Below are 22,495 nucleotides of genomic sequence, written 5' to 3'. Positions count from 1 at the left end.
AGTTAAATGAGCTGCTCCATGTAAATAATGATTAACACTGAGTGAATGCCTAACCAGGGATATTTTATTTAATTCTTATACATGAGGAAACAGAGGCATAGAGATATCACATAACCTCTCCAAGATCACACAGCTTAGAAGTATCAGAGCTGGAACTGGAAGCCTGCAGCTTGGATGTAGGTTCCCACACTCGGCCACCATGCTCTCTGAAACGTCTAAAAAGCTCCTGGCACGAGGAGGGTGGGTGGAGGGCTCCGTAACTGCATGTTCCCTTACCTGCTGACTGTGGCTCCCTGAGGCCCAGCCTCCTTCTGTGGTCACGGGAACCTGGTACCGTCCTTATCTTGTTCCTTTTACTTCTTCACCCCAAGCAAGTCAGCCCCCACATTTAACCTCTGGAAGGCAAGAAGCTAGGTCCAGGCAGCAATTGCAGGTAGGCAGAACAGGTCCAGAGGGTGATTCCCAACAGTCTTTAATCCATTCCCTGAGCAAAGCCCAGGAGGAAGGTTTAGAAATGAACACAGCAGGGCCAGGTGTGGTGGTTCACACCTGTAATCCCAGCACTCTGGGAGGCCAAGGCTGGTCGCTTGAGCTCAGGAGTTCAAGACCAGCCTGGGCAACAGTGAGGCCCTTCTCTACTGAAAACAGAAAAACTATTCAGATATTGTGGTGGGTGCCTGTAGTCCCAGCTACTTGGGAAGCTGAGGCCAAGGATTGCTCAAGCCCAAGAGTTTGAGGTTGCCGTGAACTATGAAGCACTCCACCTAGGGCAACAGAATGAGACTCTTGTCTCCAAGAAAAAGAAAAAGGAAAGGAAATGAAATGAAATGAGAGCACTAGGCAGGCATAGTGGTGCTTATACTCCTAGCTACTCGGGAGGGGAAGGCAGAGGTGGGAGGATCATGTTAGGCCAGGAGTTCAAGACCAGCCTGGGTGATATAGTGAGGCCTGGTCTCAAAAAAAAAATATGAGTAAGGCATGCCTCTCCAAAGAGCTCAGTGTCTTAAGGGCACCTAGAGAAAGTCAAGCAAGACAGCAACACTGGGGGGGCCTCAGGACTCAGAGCCTGGGTGGCTCCTGGCCCTCACCTCCCCCACAGTGCAACTGGTCCTGCTCAGGGAGGAAAGCTCGGCACCCATTCTCTTGAGCTACTCTCCTCACCCAGATGCCTCTTATGGGCCTGGGTTCTCTGGGGCTCACCAAGCCCCAAACCCTTTGGACACCTCTCACTGCATTCCCAAGCAACTGAAAGTTAAGATAAAAGAAGACCTTGTGTCCAAGTCATAAAAACACAGGTTACATCCATAAAGCTCTTTGCAATGTGCTTTTATGGCCAGGTCACTTGGGCCAGGATAACAGTGACTTCCAGCCTGGGATGTTGGAAAGCCCAGTGCCAGGAACAGCCTGCCTTTCTTTCCCTCCTAGAAATCCAGACACCTAGATTTTAGAGAAATCTGCCAAAATCCTCTGGGATGGGCTGGGTGTGGTGGCTCACGCCTGTAATCCTCACACTCTGGGAGGCTGAGGGGTAGATTGCTTGAACTCAGGGTTTGGGACCAGCCTGAGCAAGAGCAAAGTCCTAAGATCCCATCTCTACTAAGAACAGAAAAACTAGCAAGGCGTTATGGGGGACCTGTAGTCCCAGCTGCTGGGGAGGCTAAGGTGAGAGGATCACATGAGCCCCAGAGACTGAGGTTGCTATGAGCTATGATGACTCTACAGCACTCCACCCAGAGAGAAACTCTCTCTCAAAAAAATAAAAAATCCTGGGCAGCGCCTATGGCTCAGTGAGTAGGGCGCCAGCCCCATGCACTGAGGTTGGTGGGTTCAAACCCACCCCCGGCCCAACAGAACAAAAAAATAGCCAGGCATTGTGGTGGGCGCCTGTAGTCCCAGCTACTCAGGAGACTGAGGCAAGAGATCACCTAAGCCCAAGAGCTGGAGGTTGCTGTGAGCTATGGCACTACAGCACTCTACTGAGGATGACAAAGTGAGACTTTGTCTCCAAAAAAAAAAAAAATCCCTGGGATATTGGGTGAGCTGTTTCATCTTTTTTGACCTGAGCTGGTTGCTCTTGACTTTTCTATTGTTAATCCACTCGGCCATTTTAGAAGTATCTTTTAGGACTGGTGCCATCCAGGCTCTCGGAATTCAAGTGACAGCCAGTTCAGACCCAGACTCTGCTCTCAGGGAGCTTCTACGGAGGAAGCCTGACACCAGGTTGAGTGTACAGGAAAAGAGTGGTTTCGCTGAGGCAAAGAGGCAGAGTGACCTACCTAGACAGGGGTGTGCCTCCTTGAGGAAGCGATATGTTTTTTTTCCTTTTTTTTTTTTTTTTGTGAGACAGAGTCTCCCTCTGGTGCCCTGAGTTAAGGGCTGTGTATTATAGCTCACAGCAACCTCAATCTCTTGGGCTCAAGCGATCACTTGCCTCAGCCTCCCAAGTACCTGGGCCTACAGGTACCCGCCACAATGCTAGTTTTTCTAATTTTAATAAAGACAGGATCTCTTGCTCTTGCTAAGGCTGGTCTTGAACTCCCGAGCTCAAGCAATCCACCCGCCTCAGCCTCCCAGAATGTTAGAATTACAGGCATGAATCCCCTGCCTTTTTTATTTTTATTTTTTGTCTTTTTCTTTTCCATTTTGTTGAATTATTTACAACATCCTCTGCCTTTTTAAATCTTTTTAGAAACAGGGTTTCTCTCTCACCCAGGCTGGAATGCAGCTGGATCATAGCTCACTGTAACTTTGAACTGGACTCAAGTGATCCTCCTGCCTCAGCCTCCTGACTAACTGGCATCACAGGTGTAATGTGATGTCAACTAGTCAGGTAATTTTTTTTACCACACCCAGCTAATTTTTTTTTTAATTCGTCAAAACGGGGTCTCACTATATTGCCCAAGCTGGTCTGGACAACTCCTGGGCTCAGACAATCCTTTCACCTCAGCTTCTCAAAGCACTGAGACTACAGGCATGAGCCACCGTGCCCAGCTAGAAGAGCTATTTTAAGTCCGCACTAAATGACGAGCAGAAGACTCCCTAGGAAAGATGTTAAGGGAGGAGTGTTGCCAGGCAACAGCCACTTTTGAGAGCTGATAGATGGGAGGACAAGACAAATTAAAGCCTTGCTGCTCAATGTGTGGTCTACAGGCATCCCGGAGCAGGTTAGACAGGCGGAATCGCAGGCCTCACCCGAACCTGCAGTTGCCAGGAGATACACCTGCTGCTTAAATCTGCAGGAGCCAGGCGGCTGAAACCTAGAGAACCAGGGAGGGAGGGACAAGGGATGAGATTTTAAAAATTGGTAGGATCTGATTGTGCAGACCAAAGCCTACAGTGAGCAGTTTGAGTTTGATTTTCAGGAAATTTGGTGGGGCTTTGGTGAATTTTGGCTTTTCAGTGGGAAGTGGCATGGTCAGGTACATGTTTAGAATACTCCATCTATGTAGAGAAAGGATTTGGAGGGGAGCAGGGCTAAAAGAGAGAACAGTTAGGAGTAGCCAGGAGAAAAGGCCCCCACCCCAATGCCAACTGTCTGTGATGATACAGGGGCTGGGAGTGAATCTTCCTTGTTCAAAGAACCCCCCAGATGTGAACCCCCCAAATTCTAGTGCCCCGTGCATGCTTTTCCAGAGTGTGCTTCGCATCAGAAAAGTCTGAGTTCCAAGTGGCGTCTGTGGCTCAAGGAGTAGGGCGCCAGCCCCATATACCAGAGGTGGAGGATTCAAACCTGGCCCCGGCCAAAAACTGGAAAAAAAAAAAGTCTGAGCTCCTAGGACCAGGCATGGTGGCTCATGCCTATAATCCCAGCACCCAGGAGGCCAAGGCAGGGGAATTGCCCGAGCTCATGGGTTTGAGACCAGCCTGAGCCAGAGCAAGACCTTGTCTCTAAAAAAAAAAAGAAAGAAAGAAAAGTCTGAGCTCCTTTCTAGATTGAACTCTTGAAGGCAGGAATCAGATGACACCCACCTGATTAACTGCATAAAGTTAAAAAAAAAAGCCAAAGCTCAGTGGTGGTAAGGATGTAGTGAGATGGGCAATCTTACATACTTCAGGTGGGAATATGATTCAGACCAACACTTCTGGAAAGTAATTTGATAACATGGGGTTTCAACATCACCCTGTATTGTGTTGTCCTGACTCAAATTCCACAAGCCAGTAGGAAGAATCAAAAATAATCAGAAAATCATAATAAAATATGTATCTTTATTTTTATTTATTTATTTATTTTAGAGGCAGAGTCTGACTTTGTCACCCTTGGTAGAGTGCTGTGGTGTCATAGCTCACAGCAACCTCCAGCTCTTGGGCTTAGGCCATTCTCTTGCCTCAGTCTCCCAAGTAGGGGGGACCACAGGCGCCTGCCACAACACCCAGCTATTTTTTGGTTGCAGCTGTCATTGTTGTTTGGTGGGCCTGGGCTGGATTCGAACCCACCACCTTAGGTGTATGTGTCGGGCGCTTTAGCCACTTGAGCCATAGGCACCGAGCCAGAAAACTTTTTTTTTAAAGGATCTGATTGAGTTCTGCCTTTTTCTCAGCCAATGATACTATTTATTGTTTTTATTTTATTTCATTATTTTTTTTTTTTTATTGAGACAGACTCTCACTCAGTCGCCCTGGGTAAAGTACAGTGGTGTCACAGCTCACAGCAACCTCAAACTTCTGGGTTCAAGTGATTCTCTTGCCTCAGCCTCCCAAGTAGCTGGAACTACAGGCGCCCGCCACAACACCTGGTTATTTTTTTGTTGCAGTTGTCATTGTTTAGCGGGCCTGGGCCGGATTTGAACCTGTTAGCCTCGGTGTATAAGGCTAGCGCCCTAACCCCTGAGCAACAGGCACTGAGCCATGAATATTTATTATTATATTGCAATATCAGGCAGGCACATATAATCAATCCTCCAGCTTCTGTCTATTTCTAGATGCTCTCTAATTCTTCTAACTTTTTTTTTGAGACAAAGTCTTACTTACTATGTCTCCCTCAGTAGAGTGCCACGGTATCATAGCTCTACAGGCACCCACCACAACGCCCGGCTATTTTTTGTTGCAGTTGTCATTGTTGATTTTAGCTGGCCAGGGCTGGGCTTGAACTCCCTACCCACTGAGCCATGGGTGCCACCTCCTCTAACTTTTTTAATGTTTTGTCCAAATTTTACAATTTTTTATGTGAGGAATAATCGATTTGTTTTAAGCTTGGGTTTTTCTGTCATATATAGTGATTTTTAAATTTTGAACGTTTACTAAATTCTAGAATTTTCATTTGGTTTCCTATGTAGTTACTATTTCTCCTCACTTTTTCTTGTTTTAACTTCAGATTAATACGAGGGTACAAACTATTAGGTTATATACTATTTGCGTCTGTTAGGTAAGGCCCAAATTGTGGTTGAGCCCCTCACCCGGGAGGTGCACTGTGACCATTAGGCGAGAGTCCACCAATCCCCCTCCTCCTCCCGTCCATTCGAATTGAATTGAGTTTTTCTCTCGAGCGGGCCTGTAGCTGTTCATCTACTGGTTTCCTATCAGTATTGAGTACATCAGATACTTGCTTTTTCACTCTTGCGCTGCTTTACTAAGGAGAATGTTCTTTAACTGCGTTCTGCCTCTTGCAGGCAATACCATGGTCTTGGAGGCTGATGTCACTGTAGAAGGGCTCAACACAGCCAATGAGACGGGGGTCCCCATCATGGCACACCCCCCAGCTATCTACAGTGACAACACACTGCAGCAGTGGCTGGACACTGTGCTGTCCTCTTCCCAGAAAGGTAAGGGCCCCTCTGGGACCCTCCCCAGCCCTCAGTCCCTCAGGCAGCATGTCCAGTCTCCATACACGGTGCTTATTGCCTTGGCTTTCCCGTCACCATGCTGCAGATGCCCTGGCTCAGTGAGGACTAGGTGACACAGGGAGGTGTGTCACATCCAGGGTGCACTCACCTGGATTCTCAGGTGAGACAGGGGATGCTTAAGCACATGCCTAGGTGTTCTCTCCTGGGCATAGGTGAGATGGAGGATGTGTAAGAACACAACCAGGTGTTTGGACACAGGTGAGATGAGGGATGTGTAAGAGCACGCCCAGGTGTTCTCCTCTCCTGGACACAGGTGAGATGGGGGACGTGTAAGAGCACACCCAGGTGTTTGCTCCTGGACACAGGTGAGATGGGGGATGTGTAAGAGCACGCCCAGGTGTCTGGACACAGGTGAGATGGGGGATGTGTAGGTGCACGCCCAGGTGTCTGGACACAGGTGAGATGGGGGATGTGTAAGAGCACGCCCAGGTGTTCTCCTCTCCTGGACACAGGTGAGATGTGTAGGTGCACTCCCAGGTGGTCTCTCCTGGATATACAGGGGGCGGGGGGGACAGGAGACATGGAAGTGGGGAGTAAACTGCCAACTGCCAGATGTGCTCGGGGTGCTCCTTCTTGTATCCACAAGACTGGACACAACATTTCAAAGTCAAACTCCACCCCCCCCAGGTCCCTTTGCCCATTGGTATCTAGATGTCATCCTCACACCGGCTCCTCCCTCGTCCTCACATCTACTCAGCGGCTGCCTCTGCCACTTCTAACCCCCTCCTCACCCCTCATGCAGTCACAGTCACACTCTCTCCCCAACCTCCTTCCTCGCCAGCTGCTGCCCCACACTCAGCCCTGCTGGTCCTTCCCTGACCATCACTGCCACACACACACTCAAGCCACCTTTCAAGGTGCCGCTTTGGTCATGCCACTCCTCTGCTTTAATCTTCTGTGGCCCCTTTGTCCTCCAGACACAGCCTTAACTTGCCAGCCTCATCTCCTCACCACCATGACCAGGATGGGACTTTCTTCCCACTGGGTCCTTCCTCTACAGACTCTGGTGGCTTAGGACCCTCTCTGTCCTGTCCAGGAACCTCAGCCCCTTTTCATCAGATGCTCAGCTTCCTGCTGCCCTGCTTCTGTGGGTCAGCTCTGCCTGTTTGAAAGCCCTTCCTCACCCAGCTGGGTCCCTGTCTTCCTACCTCCCTTGACCCCCTCTGTACCCACATCCACTACCGGCTCTCTCTGCCCAGGAAGTCATGTCTTCCCAGATCCCTTGTCCTCTTCCCCACAGGGATCAAACTGGACTTCAAGAGTATCAAGGCCGTGGGCCCCTCCCTGGACCTCCTGCAGCAGCTGACAGGGGAAGGCAGAGTCCGGAGGCCCGTGTGGATCAACGCCGACGTCCTCAGGGGCCCCAACGTGCCCATCTCAGTTGAGGTCAATGCCACACAGTGAGTGCCCACGTCTCTGCCTCAGCTACGTCTAACTCTTTTGTCAACATCTAGCCCAGGAAGGGGACCTCAGAGACCCTTGAGTGACTCTGCTTACACCAGATAGGCTCACCTCTGAGCCTTTGCACATGCTGTTCCCTCTGCCTCAAACGCCCCTTCCCCCTCTTCTGACAAACAGGGCCCAGTCACTCCCCTTCTAGAAGTTTCTCTGACATCCCAGGCTGCTGAGGGACCGCCTCTGGGCCCCTCTTCCCCGCCTTCCTTCTACCATAGCCTCAATTGGGTTGTCGATGACAGTTTACAGCTTTGTCATCCCTGCCACACTGTGGACTCCTGGAGGGCACACAGGGTCAAGGGTACCACAGGGTCAAGTCCTCTGTGTACTTCCAGTGACCGGCCCAGGCAGGACTGCTGGGAAAGTCTGAAACATTTGACACTCTCCTCAGCCCTCCTGAGCTTCCAGCACCGCCACTAACAGCCCTCACACATACTAGCTGCACAGTACTCCTGTTTACAAAGAAAGGCCACATCACAGGAGAGAATGTTTCCAACTTGATCCTTACGTAGCACTGCCAGGTCAGGATTTTCTTTTTTTCTTTTTTTTGAGACAGAGTCACTCTAGCCTGCAGTAGAGTGCCATGGTGTCATCATAGTTCACAGAAACCTCAGTCTCCAGGGCTCAAGCAATCCTCTGGCCTCAGCCTCCCAAGAAGCTGGGACCACAGGCACCTGCCACAACGCCCCCCTAGTTTTTCTATTTTTAGTAGAGATGGGGTCTCACTCTGGCTCAGGCTGGTCTTGAACTTCTAAACTCAAGCAATCCACCCACCTCGGCCTCCCTGAGTGCTAGAGTAACAGGCGTGAGCCACCAAGCCAGGCCTTTTCTATTAATTTTGAAAACGCAGGAGTGCCTGGAGAGGATTTTCTTTCCATTTTGCAGATGATAAGGCTGACGATAATTGCTCAATTTGCTGAAAGTTTATTATGTGTCTCAGGTCCTATTTTAAGCCCTTTACTTGCAGAACACCATTTAACTCTTACAATGAGAATGAGGTAGGTACTGTTATTTTCCTTTTATTATTAATACAGAAACAATCTTATAGAATAATAAAGAAACTATGTTGGGGGAGTTAAATGGCCTAACTCTTGCAAATGGCAGAGCAAAGGTTCAAACCCCGGCCTCTGAGTCTGAGCCCCAGGCTTTCCCATCCCCCTCCCCCTCCATCTGTCCGTCCATCCAGTGAACCAACAATGTGTACTGAGCATCTCAAGCTGAGGTGCATTTGAAAAGAAGCACTTTGAAAAATACAGTCAGTGGCCCAAGATAAGTAGAGTTTGTCATCTTGGAGTACTGATTACACCCAGTGGTTCTTTTTTAAGGGGGTGGGGGTGAGGGAGTGGAAAGCATTATTTGCCTACTAAAATTTGTATCAGGACGAAACTCAAATAAAATTTAAAAGGAAAACTTCAGAGGCTCATAGCTATCAGTCTGATCCCCACCTCCACCTGGGGCTCTGATACAGTCCCTTTGTCCTTAAGGGGAAGGTTAAAGAGGCCTGCCCCGGCCCACTGCGAGGGATCCTGTCTTTGAGAATCAAAGAGGCTAGGTGAGCTGCCAAGGTCAGAGGCTGCCAAGGTCAGAGTTAGGATCTGAACCAGGACCTTCCTGACTCAACTCCAAGCCCTATTCATGGGACCTTGAGCAGGCCACTCTGTCTTTTAGGAGTCTGCTCTGACCTATGTCACAAATGCAACAGGTCCTGCCACTTCCTAGCCCTGTGATGAGAACCCAGAGGAGAAGGGGTCCTTGGTGGAAGGGGTCCAGACCAGTGTCTCTGACTCTCCACAGGTTCCTGGCCCTGGTCCAGGAGAAGTACCCTGAGGCCACCCTGTCCCCAGGCTGGACCACCCTCTACGTGCCCCTGTTCCCGAACAGGACGTACACCCGAGACATGGTGGAGAAGATGCAGGAGCTGGTGGGGACACTGCCACAGAGGGTCACCTTCCCTGTGCGGGCCGTCATGGTACGGGCTGCCTGGCCCCACTTCAGCTGGCTGCTGGGCCAATCCGAGAGGTGAAGACCCCCAGGCTCCTTGCTCCAAACCTACCACCACCCCAGAGGCACTGATGTTCCCAGACACTCATGGCTGGAAGGATCTTAAAGATCATCTGGCCCAACCCTCTGTGGGGCTTCTACCCTCCATAATGTGCCTGCTTTCTGCTGTATGTACCTCTGACAGGCCGCTCACTATCTCCTGAGAGAGCCCTTCCATTGGTGGCAAATGCTCTGCCCCTGGAGAGTATGCCGGGACAAGCTGTCTCCCCACAGCTTCTCCCACAGGAGCCCACTGTGTCCCGGGCCTGCACAGCTCGTGCCTGCAGCCCCGGCCCCAGGAGAGCCATGTAGGGACTGAGGGACTTCCCCTGCCCCACAGTTAGCGCCCAGCTTCCCAGCTCTACCTTCTCCCCCGAGGGGCCCCCTTTCCTTCTCATGCCTGACCTCATGCCCTCACCCTTCTGTCCTTGTCCCTTTCCTAAAATAGGACTCAGAAATACTCCAAGCCAGGAGACAGGGCAGGCTGCCCCCTCCCTCCTTCCAGGCCTCTGTGTTCCATCATCTTCCCTGAACTCCTCCTGGCTTCTTCTGCTGTTGGGAAGGGGTCATGCTCGGGGAGGGGTGGCTAGCGTGAGGCTGGAGGAAAGACGCTGTATCCCTGCGTCTAACTGGCGTCCAGGTGTGAGCACAGGGTGGGTGGGGCAGAGAATCTCACTGGGCCCAGATGCGCACTGAGCCTGCTCTCTGGGCTCCAGGTACAGCCTGACACTGTGGCAAGGCGCCTCAGACCCCGTGTCAGTGGCCGACCTGCTGTACATCCGGGACAACAGCGCTGCCCACCAAGTCTACTATGACCTCTTTGAGCCTGTCCTGTCCCAGTTCAAGCAGCTGGCCTGTAAGGAGGGAAACTGGGAAGGGTGGCATGAGCTGGACTCTGCACAGGCAGCACTTGGTGGGCACTGGAGCACGGCTGGGGGGAAGGGACATCGGAAGGGGCAATCCCGGGGGTGGGGGGCAGGGAAGCACTCTGAGGCCTACTGTGTGCTGGGCCCTGGTGTGGTGTGCTTACTCTCTAAGCTTTACACATCCGTGAGGCAGCAATTCCATTTTATAGCTAGGGGAACTGGGGCTCAGCAGGTAAGGACTTCACACATTCAGCCCCTGCGTGGTACAACTCAGCAAATTCCAACTCCCTACTTGCCCTGTAGCACAGTTGCCCTGGGGTTACTTGAATGTTTCAGACAGCAGCCCCTCTGCTGGACCTGCCTATCGGTGGTCCAGATGCTCCTGTCCAAGCCCCTCATTCTCTTGACCCTGAACCTAGGAGAGCCTGCAGTAAAGTCATCTCAAAGAGGCGTGCAGACTCCACATGCCTAAGTGGAGTCTGGGGCCAGACGGATCTGGTCCCAACCAGTTCCATTCAGCAACTCTGCTTACTGCTTGTAGGACCTGGGGCATGTCACTTATAGTACGCTAAACAAAGCAGGGAAATGACCCCTCCCTGGCAGGGTGTTGGGAGGCTTTGCGAGAACCCCTGTAGAGCTGGGGCCTACGTGGGTGCTGCATGAGTGGCAGCCCCTTCATCTCGGCAATTTGGGTCCCACAGTGAATACCACACGGAGGCGAATCTACTACACGGGGGGCAGCCTGATCCCTCTTCTCCAGCTGCCCGGGGATGACAGTCTGGCTGTGGAGTGGCTGGTTCCTGGCGTCCAGGGCAGTGGAAGAACAGCCACAGTGACCCTCCCAGGTAAGGTCTGCCTTCAGCCCTGGTGACTACACTTCAGGGGTGTCCTTTGCTTGGAAGTAGATACTGCCACCCTGGATACAAGGTGGGCCCAGGAAAGGAGAGACACATAGTGGTGTCCAGAGAAGGCCTCTTGGCCCTCAGGTCAGCAGCCTTGGGTTCTCAGGGCCCCAGGGCTGAGGCCCAGGTGAAGGGAAACAGAAAAACATCAGGCACATTCGTAAAGCAACCCTTCCACCTGGCGCCCAGACCCAGGGCCACGACCCTTCCACCTGGCGCCCAGGCCCAGGTCTACAGATTCCAGAGAGAGGAGGCACCACCTCCTTGTCCTTGGTGCCCCCAGAACCCCCCTCTTCTCCTTTAACAAGGGACTTTGACCAAACCCTAGACACTGTTGCCTCTTCCAGGGAGAGAAGGCATGATCCTATTGAACATCAGCCTCCAGGAATCTGCAGCTGAGGACCCTGTACCCATTGTCCGTGCCCAAGGTGGCTCTGTCCTGACACTGGAGTCATGCCTGCGGCAGCTGTCCTCTCATCCTGGACACTGGGGTGTCCACCTCCAAATAGCAGAGCCTACAGCCCTCCGGCCATCCTTGGCCTTGCTGGCACGCCTCTCCACCCTCCGCCTCCTGCCTTGGCCTGTGTGGTTTGGGGCCACCATCTCCCATGGGAGTTTTGTGGTCCCTGGCCACGTGGCTGGCAAAGAGTTGCTTACAGCTGTGGCTGAGATCTTCCCCCATGTGACTGTGGCACCAGGCTGGCCTACAGAGGCGCTGGGAAGTGGCTATGGGGAACATATGCTCACAGACATGCTGGAGCTATGCCGGGGGCTCTGGCAACCTGTGTCCTTCCAGCTGCTGGCCAGGCCGCTGGGCCAAAGCACAGCTGGAGTCGTGGCCAAGCTGCTGGCGGCCTCCCCCCGGGCCACTGTCACAGTGGAGCACATCCCTGTCAGAGGGGACTATGCCTCTGTGAAGGCTGTGTTGCTGACAGCCAGGGCTGTGGACAGGACCCGAGTCTACTACAGGCTGCCCCAGGAGTACCGCAAGGACTTGCTGGCAGATGTTGGCAGGAACTGAGCACCCAGCAGCGGTGGGCCGGTGGGCCTCAGAGAGAAGGCTTCCCATGGGGGAGGCAGGGAGGAATAAATCCCTGTCTTCTCCACACACTGCGTGTAGTCCTTGGAGGCAGGATAGAGTTGGCTGGGCGTGCTGTGAGGGTCCTACAGGGTCTGGAGGCTGGGGGCCAGATCATTCCAGTTGTCCAAGAGGAACTGTTCACAAGCCTTGAAGGTGGTGTAGAACTCCGAGGAGAGGCCGGCCACATTGGTGGTCACGTAGTTGATGTAGCCTGGGGTGGCCTGGTTGTAGTAGGACACCTGCAGGCAGAGGGCCAGGTTAGAGGAGAGTGCGCTCGTGCAGCGGGAGAGGTGGGCAAACCAGTGGGCACCCAGCAGGTCCTGGCCGGCCCTGCTGTCTTCTGGGAGGGGTCTGAGGAGGGTGCCCAGACCGGGCGGGCACCACTCCTTCCAGCCGCTCTCCCCACAGGCTTCCCTGTCACTGCACACTCACATCGCATTCTCCACTAGCTGAGAGGCCCTCAGGCAGGGACTGGATGTCCAGAGCCCAGCACCAAACCCCATTTCAAACAAAGGTGGTATTAGCCCGAGGCTGGTGCTGAGGAGCTCACTGGTTTAACAGTATTAATTCAACAAACACTGGCCCCGCCTCGGTGAGTCTCAGGGCCAGGCCTGGGCAGCAGGGCTGTGGCAGGAGCTGTGAGCGAGGACGGGAGCTGCGGTGTTCCCACCCTCTGTCAGCCTCCTCCCCACTTTTTCAATTAACTTTCACCACCCTTCTGAGTTTTATGGGCCCTCAGAGCCATATAAAGCCTTCCTAGACAAGAAGGGGTATAAACAATGAGATAGAATTTTAGATGAGAATCCAAGCCTTCTCTTCCCAGCATCCAGAGCTTTTTCCAAGACCACGCAGCAGCCCCTGACTCTCCCCTGTACAGATTAGATTTTTTTTTTTTTTAAGAGACAGTCTCACTTTATTGCCCTCGGTAGAGTACCATGGTGTCACAGCTCACAGCAACCTCCAGCTCCTGGGCTTAGGCAATTCTCTTGCCTCAGCCTTCTGAGTAGCTAGGACTACAGGTGCCTGCCACAATACCCGGCTATTTTTTTGTTGCAGTTTGGCTGGGGCCAGGTTCAAACCCGCCACCCTCAGTATATGGGGCTGGCACCCTACCCACTGAGCCACAGGTTCCACCCCACAGATTATATCTATTTCTTTTTTTTTTTTTTTGAGACAGTCCCAAGCTGTCACCCTGGGTAGAGTGCCGTGGCATCACACCTCACAGCAACATCCAACTCCTGGCGATTCTGCCTCTGCCTCCCAAGTAGCTAGGACTACAGGTGCCTGCCATAAGGCCTGGCTATTTTTTGGTTGCAGCCGTCATTGCTGTTTGGCGAGCCCAGGCTGGATTTGAACCCACCATCTCAGGTGTATGTGGCTGGCACCTTAGCCGCTTGAGCCACAGGCGGTGAGCCACACAGATTAGATCTTAACAAAGGCTGGTCGTCAGCCCCTGACCTTCTTAGGCTCCCCTAAACTGAAAAGGGAGCTGCTAGGAGGCGCCTCTGGTCTAGAACTGAACTGGCCCAGTAACACTAAGCTTAATATACACATGGTGTTGGGGTGGAGCCAGGCGGGTTGTGAGGGGCACAGGCCTTACCTTGGTCAGCTGGTCCCCCTCGCGCCAGAGGCAGAAGCCTGAGCAGAGTGTCTCCCCGCGTCTGTATTCTGGGGTCTCTCGGTGAGTAGGCAGTGTGACTGACCTCAGAGCAATGACATAGGGGTCCCTAGAGTGGAGGAAGGGTAGGAAGGGGCAGGGCTCATCACAGAGGAAGGTGACAGCCTATTTTGCCCTGAGCCCCAGCCGCAGACAGCAGGACAGGGATGCTCTGCTGTAGGGTATGAGTGGCCAGAGGGGAACTATTCTTGTCTTCCACTCACAGTGAAGCCAGAGCAGCCCAGGAAAGTCGGGGAGCCTGGGATCCCACAGCCCACGACCGCAGAGCTCTACCCTTAGTCGACACTGCTTCACCCTATCACATCCCCCGGTGAGCAGGCAGCCACCCACCCGTTGTCACAAGGCTTTCTCCGAGAGGCCAGGATCACGAAGTCCTGGGGCTTGGTGTCGTCACCCAGGGCAGGGCTGATGACATGGTAGATGGCATCATCCTCGTCCACCTGCTGCACCAGCTCCACGCTCCTGTGGGGAGGTGGGAGCTCAGGGCCCGGGGAGCCATGCCAGCTCCCACAAGAGCAGCAGGTCTGCCGGGGCCCTGCCTTGCCAAGCCCCCAGCACTTTCATGGTGTTTGTGCCTTCCCCTGTACTGCTCGGCAGCAGCCAGCAGGACAAGAAGGCAGCTAGACAGACACACACGTGCAAACAAGTGCACACAGACAGGAACAAAGACACACATGCATATGTGCACAGACACATGGATCAGCTCTACTCCACACAGATCCATACGTGTCTGCAGGCATACACCCCACACAGAGGCATACAACACAATGACTTCGTAGCTGTACTTAATATTTAGTGAGGGCCCACTGTGTCTGGAGCCCAGGAAATGACCCATCCATAGAGGGAGTGAGGAAGCAGGGCTGGGGTGTGTCCGGGCAGTGAGGAAGTAGAGATGTGTCCCTAGGCCTGGGCACACAACTGCCCAGGTACACGCACACGTTCACAGCAGCACACAGTACACAACCATGTGCAGACCCCCCCGCCTTAATCTCCCAGCTTCACTCCGAGCCTGCCCATTTGCGTGCTGTGGCCAGGGCAGGGGGAAGGAATTAGGGGTTCTCTTTCCTTTGCACCATTCCCCCCAAGTCCTGTCCAGATTTGATCTGGCCCTCAAGGGTCACACGAGGCCTCCTCCTGCAAGGGGGCTTCCTGTCACATGTAGGACTATCCTCCCCTGCACAAGACACCTGCTGCTGAATCACCTCTCTGACTTCTAGAAGGGCACTGCCAGCAGGCCTGAGGCTACCTAGCCAGCCAGACATGGTGGCTCACATCTATTACCCTAGCATTCTGGGAGGATGAGCCAGGAGGACTGTTAGAGGTCAGGAGTTTGAGACCACCCTGAACAAGAGTGAGACCCTCACTCTAGTAAAAATGCTAGAAACCAGGGACAGTGGTGTGTGGCTATAGTCCCAGCTAATCAGGAGGCTGAAGTCTGAGTGACAAATTGAGACTCTAAAAAAATAAAAATATGGCAACACAGCTGGGCATACTGAATTTCTAAATTGCAAGACCCTCCCTGTGGGAATAGTCAGGAATATAGGAATATAGGCTCCTCACAACGTCATCATTGCAGAGATCACCAAATACCTCCAAGCTGGGATATTGGCGGAATACAAAGTGACTTTGAAGGGACCTGAAAAAATAACAGTTTAAACTTTAAAGTTCCTATCTGAAATTTTGGCTATTTTCCTAAGAATATGTTTATCTTCTAGATAAGTTCAAGAAGATACTCATATGAATAATCAGTAAACTTAGGGAATAAATGTATTCAAAGGAATTATATTAGTAGTCATAGGCACCCTCTGTATTAAAATAACATATTCAGCTGGGCTCGGTAGCTCATGCCTGTAATCCTAGCACTGTGGGAGGCCAAGGCAGGAGGATCCTTTGAGCTCAGGAATTCCAAACCAGCCTGAGCCAAAAGCCAGACTCCATCAAGCCAGACTCCCTCTCTACAGAAAATAGGAAAAAACTAGCCAGGCCTTGTTGTGGACACCTGTAGTCCCAGCTACTTGGGAGGCTGAGGCAGGAGGATAGCTTGAACCCAGGAGCTGGAGGTTGCGATGAGCTAGACTGAGGCCATGACACTTTAGCTTGGGCAACAGAGCAAGACTGTTGTCTCAAAAAACAAATATATATGCACACACAGATAAATCTATATATATATTCATTGGATTGGCAATGTAGGAGTCTATGAAAAAAATAACATAACATGCAGGTACATATTTATAAAAAAGAATCAGCAAGCTTAGTGAATTTAGCAAATTGGCTATCCTATTAGCCTGAACGTGGGGGGGGGGGGTGTCCCATCTACTCCTCTGCCTTCCAACCCCACCCCAAGCAGTTTTTTTGTTTGTTTGTTTGTTTTGCATGTTTTGGCCAGGGCTGGGTTTGTGGGTTTGAACCCGCCACCTCCAGCATATGGGGCCGGTGCCCTACTCCTTTGAGCCACAGGCGCCGCCCCCAAGCAGTTCTTAAACCCACTTTGGGAACACAACTGCAGAAAACAGTTCGAAACTCTGCTATCCCTGAATGCAAATCCATGACTCACCCCCTAAGTATCCATTTTGTTTGTCTTGGGGGGGGGGGTCAGCCTCACTATGTTGCCCAGGCTGGAGTGCAGTGGCTATTCACAGGTGCAGCCACAGTACAGGCCCAGAAAGGAAGTGACTTGCCACTGTCACACAGGTATTTGAGATGGAAGGAAGCAACTTAAGTTGAGGCCTTCAACTCTAATTCCATGCTTAGCCCCTTCCCTGAGGGTGCAAAATACCCATGACTCTGACACCCATCTGACTACAGCTTACCCCCATTCCCACCCACCCCAGACCCGAAAGGGCCCCTCCCCCAGCCCCCACCCTGTCGCTCACCGGTAATGCTTGTCCCACCCTGGCCTCTGAGACAGGTCTGAGAGCAGCTGGAAGGCCTGGGCAGCATCCACGTGCACCATCATCTCCAGGTGGAAGGAGAGGAACTTGTCATCCTCCAGAGTGTACAGGCGGACCTGCATTGGACAGAGAGCAGCCTCATTCCTGCGACTCCTCCCCACACTATGCTGGGTGGCAGGGGAGATAATGAGGATGCCTGAGGCCAGGGCTGGAAGCTCAGGGCCACCGACATGCTGTGTGACTGTGAACAAGTGGCTCAACCTCTCTGAGCTCAGTCTCATCCTGGTGAAGATGGTCTGCTAAGAGAATGCAGCACAAGTGGACAGGAAGGTGCCTTAAGAAGCAGCAACTGGCTCTGCACCTGTAGCTCAGCAGCTAGGGCGCCAGCCACATACACCAGAGTTAGCAGGTTCGAATCCAAACTGGGCCTGCCAAACAACAATGACAACCTACAAGCAAAGAATGGCCGGGCGTTGTGGCGGGTGCCTATAGTTCCAGTTACTCAAGAGGCCGAGGTAAGAGACTCACTTAAGCCCAAGAGTTAGAGGTTGCTGTGAGCTGTGACACCACAGTACTCTACCGAGGGTGACATAGTGAGACTCTGTCTCAAATAAAAGAAAAAAGAAAACATTAAAAAATAAATAAAAAACGAAGCAGCAACTGAGGCCACATGCAATGGGTCCTCTGAGTCAGCTGCCCATCCTGCCTCCAAGTCCATTCCCCAGGTGGTGGCAGAGCTCAGGCCTCCCCAGCCTTGCCTGCCCACCGCCCCCATCCTGCAGAAGAGCAGAGAGGGAGGAGGAAGCGGTGGGCAGAGAGCAGCCACAGGGGGGCAGGCAGGAGAGAAGGACTTGGGGGTCCTATCCAGGCCCTGTGGGGGCAAATATGTTCCCATAATCTCTCCCAATCCCTTTGAAGAAATCCCCTTCTGACATAAATGAATTTGTTTGTTTTGTTTTGAGGGGTTTTTTGTTGGTCTTTTTTTTTTTTTGAGACAGAAGTCTCCCGCTGGTGCCCTGACTAGAGTGCTGGGCCTCAACCTAGCCCACAGCAACTTCAAACTCCTGGGTTCAAGTGATTCTCCTGCTCCAGACTCGCTAGTAGCTGGAACTAAAGGCATCTACCACAACACCTGGATAATTTTTCTATTTTTGGTAGAGATGGGGGTCTCACTTTGCTCAGGCTGGTCTTGAACTCCTGAGCTCAAAAGATCCTCCTGCTTTGGCCTCCCAAAGTGCTAGGATTACAGATATGAGCCAAGGAGCCTGGCCAGACATAATTTGTTTGAGAGAGTCCCTGGAGTGCCACTAGCCACTTCCAGCCACTCAGAGCAGAAAGGAAAGACTGGGGGTGGGGCCAGCTACCTGACTGATCTCCGAGGACAGCACCCAGTTGTCCTTGGCCACCAGCATCTTCAGGGAGGAGACGTTGTTGTAGCTCAAGTACACCTGAAAGAGCGCACAGGTGCTGCCGCTCAGGTACTCCTGGAAGAGTGCACAGGGGCTGCCCTCCCCCTCTCTGGGGGAGGAAGCAGGACAGGGACTGTGCAAAGACCGCTGGGCTTTGGGGAAGGGGGTCCAGTCTTGGCTCAACCCTCTGTGTGACTCCAGACATATCTCTCTGCCTCTTGGGGTCACAGCTCTCCTGCCAAACAAGGGGACACAGGCAAGGCCTCTGCTAACTATATGGTCATGAGGTCCAGCATTCGTATCCTGTCCCCTCAGGCCTTCTTTCAAACCCATGCTGACAATCAGAACAGGTGGGGACCCCATGGACCTGAGGACTGTCCCCTTGGAGAAGAGGCCCTTACCTGGTTGCTCGGGTCCCAGGGGACAGAGAGGGGCACCTCTGTCTGCTTACAGGACACGATGTACTTCCTAGAAGGGAGGATGACAACCTGGGTCCCTTGGCAGTCCATCACTTTTTCTTTCTTTTTTTTGAGACAGAGCCTCAAGCTATCCCCCTGGGTAGAGTGCCATGGCATTTCAGCTCACAGCAACCTCCAACTCCTGGGCTCAAGCGAGTCTCCTGCCTCTGCCTCCCAAGTACCTGGGACCACAGGCGCCCACCACAGCGCCCGGCTATTTTTTGGTTGCAGCCATCATTGTTGTTTGGCGGGTCCGGGCTGGGGATTCGAACCGGCCACCTTAGCTGTACGTGGCTGGCGCCTTAGCCGGTTGAGCTACAGGTGCCAAGCCTTTTTTTTTTTTTTTTTTTTTTTTTGAGATAGAGTCTCACTTTATCGCCCACGGTAGAGTGCTGTGGCACCACAGCTCACAGCAACCTCCAACTCTCGGACTTAAGCGATTCTCTTGCCTCAGCCTCCTGAGTAGCTGGGACTACAGGCGCCCGCCACCACACCCAGCTTTTTTTTTGTTGCAATTCTCATTGCTGTTTTAGCTGGCCAGGGTCAGGTTTGAACTCGCCACCCTTGGTATATGGGGCCAGCACCCTACCCACTGAGCCACAGACATCACCCCACTTTTTTTTTTTTTTGAGACAAAGTCTCACTTTGTCACCCTGGATAGAGTTCCATGATGTCATAGCTCATAGCAACATCATACTCTTGAGCTCAAGTGATTCTCTTGCCTCAGCCTCCAAGTGGCAGGGACTCCAGACATGCGCCACCATGCCAAGGGCAGCTCAGAGGTTTAAGACTTAGTCCTCTACACCCCTGCTGAATGATTTCACCCTTGTGCCTCAGTGTCCTCATGTGGGAAATGGGATCCTTGGTCATGCCCACCTCACAGGGTGGTTGCAAGAACACTTGGCATATACAGTAAGTGCTGCATAAACACATACACTGACAACAGCTCGCAAACCCTGGTGTGTTACAGCCTCTCCACTTTGTAAAGGGCTATCACAGCGGAGTAGGTGCACCTGGGCTTGCGTCCTGAGCAACTCCATCCCCTTCTGAACCTTTCCTTCATCTGCCAAAGGGGCATCAGAGTTGATGGAAGGAGCACGGCATTTCAAATTGGCCAGACCCAGCCAGGTTTGAATTCTGATTCTGCTTATCATGCTTATCTGTGTACCCATGGGTAAGCCACCTGACCCCTCTGTCCTCAGTGTCCTTCCCTGTACCATGGGTCACAGACCACTGTGTCATGAGGCCTAAATAAGAGGCTGAACAGATGCACTGTAAAGGGCCCTGCCCAGGGCCCAACACACGGGCTGCCCAAAGAAATGAGAGAGTGCCCTGGGGTCAGGCAGAGCAGGACACAGGCCTGACCCTGCGTTCCCACCAACGCCCAGCCCCCACTCACCTGTCCAGGCGGATCTTCTTCCTGGCACTGGCCTCTCGGTACCTCCGCTCACCATCCTGGGGAGGAAGTAGGGATAGGCTGCAGGAAGGACACCAGGTACTCCCTTGCCCCGTCCCTGACAACACCACCCTCAGGGTGCAAGGAGGTCCTACAGCCCTAAAGTGGACTCAGGCCTCACTGGGACAGCTGGATCAAAACCTCCTGGCCAGGAAAATGCTGGGGTCCCATGTTGTAGCCCTAGATGCCCTCAGACTCTACGAGGGACCTTGGGCACATACTTCCCCTCACCAGCCTCGGTTTCCTCATCTGTAAAATGGGACCCTTACAGGGCACTCACAGTGGTAACAAGAGCCCACCTGTACTAAGCACTTGCTACATTCCAGCTCCAAAGTGCTTTTCAAGCAAAATTCCATCTAATCCTCACAACGGCCTGCTGAGGCGGCGCATGCTCCTCACTCCACAGAGGAGGAGCCCGACACAGAGGCTATGTGGCTTGCCCTGGGTCGCAGGGGTAAGAGGCAAAGCCAGGATCAGAACCCCATGGCCTGAGTTGAGCCCACCCTGACATCATCACCCCTGATGTCCCCCACTTGCAAGCACAAAATGACTGCATGGGGAGCAGCCGTGGCCATGGCCCCTCCACCCCCAGCCACCCCAGCCTGCCCTACTACATAGCCCATGGAGGCGGGCAGGTGGGGCAGGGGCCTGCCCAGAGGGAAGGACAGGCTTTCCACAGCCACAGGAGGTACACAGAGCATTTTTCAAGAGCCTATCTGATCCCTGACTCATTGCAAGGCCCCTTACTCTGGTGTCACCATCCTGCTTTGTACTGAGAGGTGCCAGGGCTCAGCCAGGCACAGAGTCAGCAGCCCACAGGCTGGCAGAGTAAGGACTGTGCATACACCCATCTCACAGATGGGGGCTGAGAGCTGGCAGCAGGCACCTCCTTAAACGCCGCAGAGGTCAGGTTCCAACCCTCATCTGACTCTAAGGCCTGTGCTCTTCCAACTCCGCAGGCTGGTGATGGCTCATTAACACCCCACTACGAGCCAGACCTATATGTGTGTTCCAAGTTCTGTCAAGCTAGATGCCTGCCTTGCACAAGGGGCACCCAGGGCTCACAACCAGAACTCAGAGCTGGCTGTGCCCTCAGGCCTGTCTGGGGGGCTTGGAATCTCCACCACTTCTGGGCAGAGAAGAGGGGAAGGGAGCTGCCGGTGGGGCAGGGCGCTGCCCCCACTCACCCCAGGCTGGGGCCGAATCCAGGGAAGCAACTGGGGCTGGTCATCTTCATCCAGGACCACAAAGGTCATGAAGGCGCTGTTGATGTGCCTCGGGTGGGTCTCAGCCTCCTGGCGATAGGCCTCCACGCACACGCCCACCTCCATGCTGAGGGGAGGGAGAGCGGCTTCCATGCCAGACACACCTTCCCAAGGCCACACACCCCTGACACACATGCACACACATGTGCACATGCCCTCCTGAAGTCCTTCCAGGAACCAGGCCTGTTCCCACGGGCAGGACACCTAAAACCTCTCCCTCCATCACTGTTCACAGAGCACCTATGGTGTGTCAGCTCTGGGGACCAGAAATGGATACTCTGAATATGCCTGGCCAGTCCATGGCCAGTCCATGCTTTGTGGGCTACCAGCAGGGGCAGGTGACAACAAACAAGAACGCTAAGATACAAATATACCATCATAAACTGCAAACGGCTATGATGGGACAGAAGCCAGGAGCTGGAGGTGAACGGTCTAGTCAGAAAGGATGTCCCTTGTGCACATAATCATGACACAGTGACAGCTGCAGCCCTGACAGCTCAGTGGCTGCTATTCATGGTTAGCTTATCGTCTTTATTTTTTATTTATTTATTTTTTTTGCAGTTTTTGGCCGGGGCTGGGTTTGAACCCGCCACCTCCGGCATACGGGGCCGGCGCCCTACTCCTTTGAGCCACAGGCGCCGCCCCAAGCTTATCATCTTTATTAATTACAAAATAGCAGCCACCACCATGCCCCTCGCTTAGGAATTGCTAATGATTGCATAATGTGGACATTATGCAGATTGAAAAAGCAGGACGTGGGACGGAGCAATAATTTTCCCAGGTCACATAACCAGGCAGGAAGAAAATCTAAACTAGAGACCGGGTCTTGCAATTCCGGGGAAATGGCTTTTCCCTGCAGAGCAATAGAATGTGTTCTGAGCAGACAGCAAATAGCAACGGAAATAATAATAATAAAACAATAATAATCATCACCATCATAGCAGTAATGGCTGACAATTGCTGAACATTTTCTCTGGCATTCTGCTAGTAACACTTTATTGAATGCTCACAACTTGGAGGTGGTTGTGCTGGGCCCCATTTTACAGACGAAAGAACTGAGGCTCAGAGAGGTTAAGTAACTTGCCCAAAGTCACACAGCTAGTGGGGAGCCAACCTTGAATTCAGGTTGCCTACCTCACATCTCTCATTTATTT

At 52.7% G+C, this 22,495-nt stretch overlaps 2 protein-coding genes across 2 annotated transcripts in view; one reads left to right on the top strand and one right to left on the bottom strand.

The window, feature by feature from the left end:
* The window catches only part of FAM151A (family with sequence similarity 151 member A), a 15,502-nt gene extending 3,293 nt beyond the window's left edge, over positions 1-12,209 (top strand). Inside the window, exons 3-8 of the mRNA XM_003793148.2 lie at positions 5,607-5,759; positions 7,081-7,240; positions 9,090-9,314; positions 10,052-10,191; positions 10,903-11,046; positions 11,451-12,209. Of these exons, the coding sequence (XP_003793196.1) occupies positions 5,607-5,759; positions 7,081-7,240; positions 9,090-9,314; positions 10,052-10,191; positions 10,903-11,046; positions 11,451-12,124 (1,496 nt within the window). The 3' untranslated portion in view covers positions 12,125-12,209. The remainder of the gene's footprint in view (positions 1-5,606; positions 5,760-7,080; positions 7,241-9,089; positions 9,315-10,051; positions 10,192-10,902; positions 11,047-11,450) is intronic.
* Positions 12,203-22,495, bottom strand: part of ACOT11 (acyl-CoA thioesterase 11) — a 53,760-nt gene continuing 43,467 nt past the window's right edge. Inside the window, exons 9-16 of the mRNA XM_003793115.2 lie at positions 21,264-21,408; positions 20,020-20,075; positions 18,564-18,630; positions 18,118-18,201; positions 16,736-16,869; positions 14,193-14,324; positions 13,785-13,911; positions 12,203-12,423 (exon numbers count right to left, since the gene is read on the bottom strand). Coding sequence (XP_003793163.1) covers positions 12,268-12,423; positions 13,785-13,911; positions 14,193-14,324; positions 16,736-16,869; positions 18,118-18,201; positions 18,564-18,630; positions 20,020-20,075; positions 21,264-21,408 — 901 coding nt within the window. The 3' untranslated portion in view covers positions 12,203-12,267. The remainder of the gene's footprint in view (positions 12,424-13,784; positions 13,912-14,192; positions 14,325-16,735; positions 16,870-18,117; positions 18,202-18,563; positions 18,631-20,019; positions 20,076-21,263; positions 21,409-22,495) is intronic.

The sequence above is a fragment of the Otolemur garnettii genome, unplaced genomic scaffold (genome assembly GCF_000181295.1).
Source record: "Otolemur garnettii isolate 467f Iridium unplaced genomic scaffold, OtoGar3 scaffold00066, whole genome shotgun sequence".
Classification (NCBI taxonomy): Eukaryota; Metazoa; Chordata; class Mammalia; order Primates; family Galagidae; genus Otolemur; species Otolemur garnettii.
The sequence above is the reverse complement of the archived record's forward strand: the minus strand, read 5'-3'. Positions and strand labels throughout refer to the sequence as shown.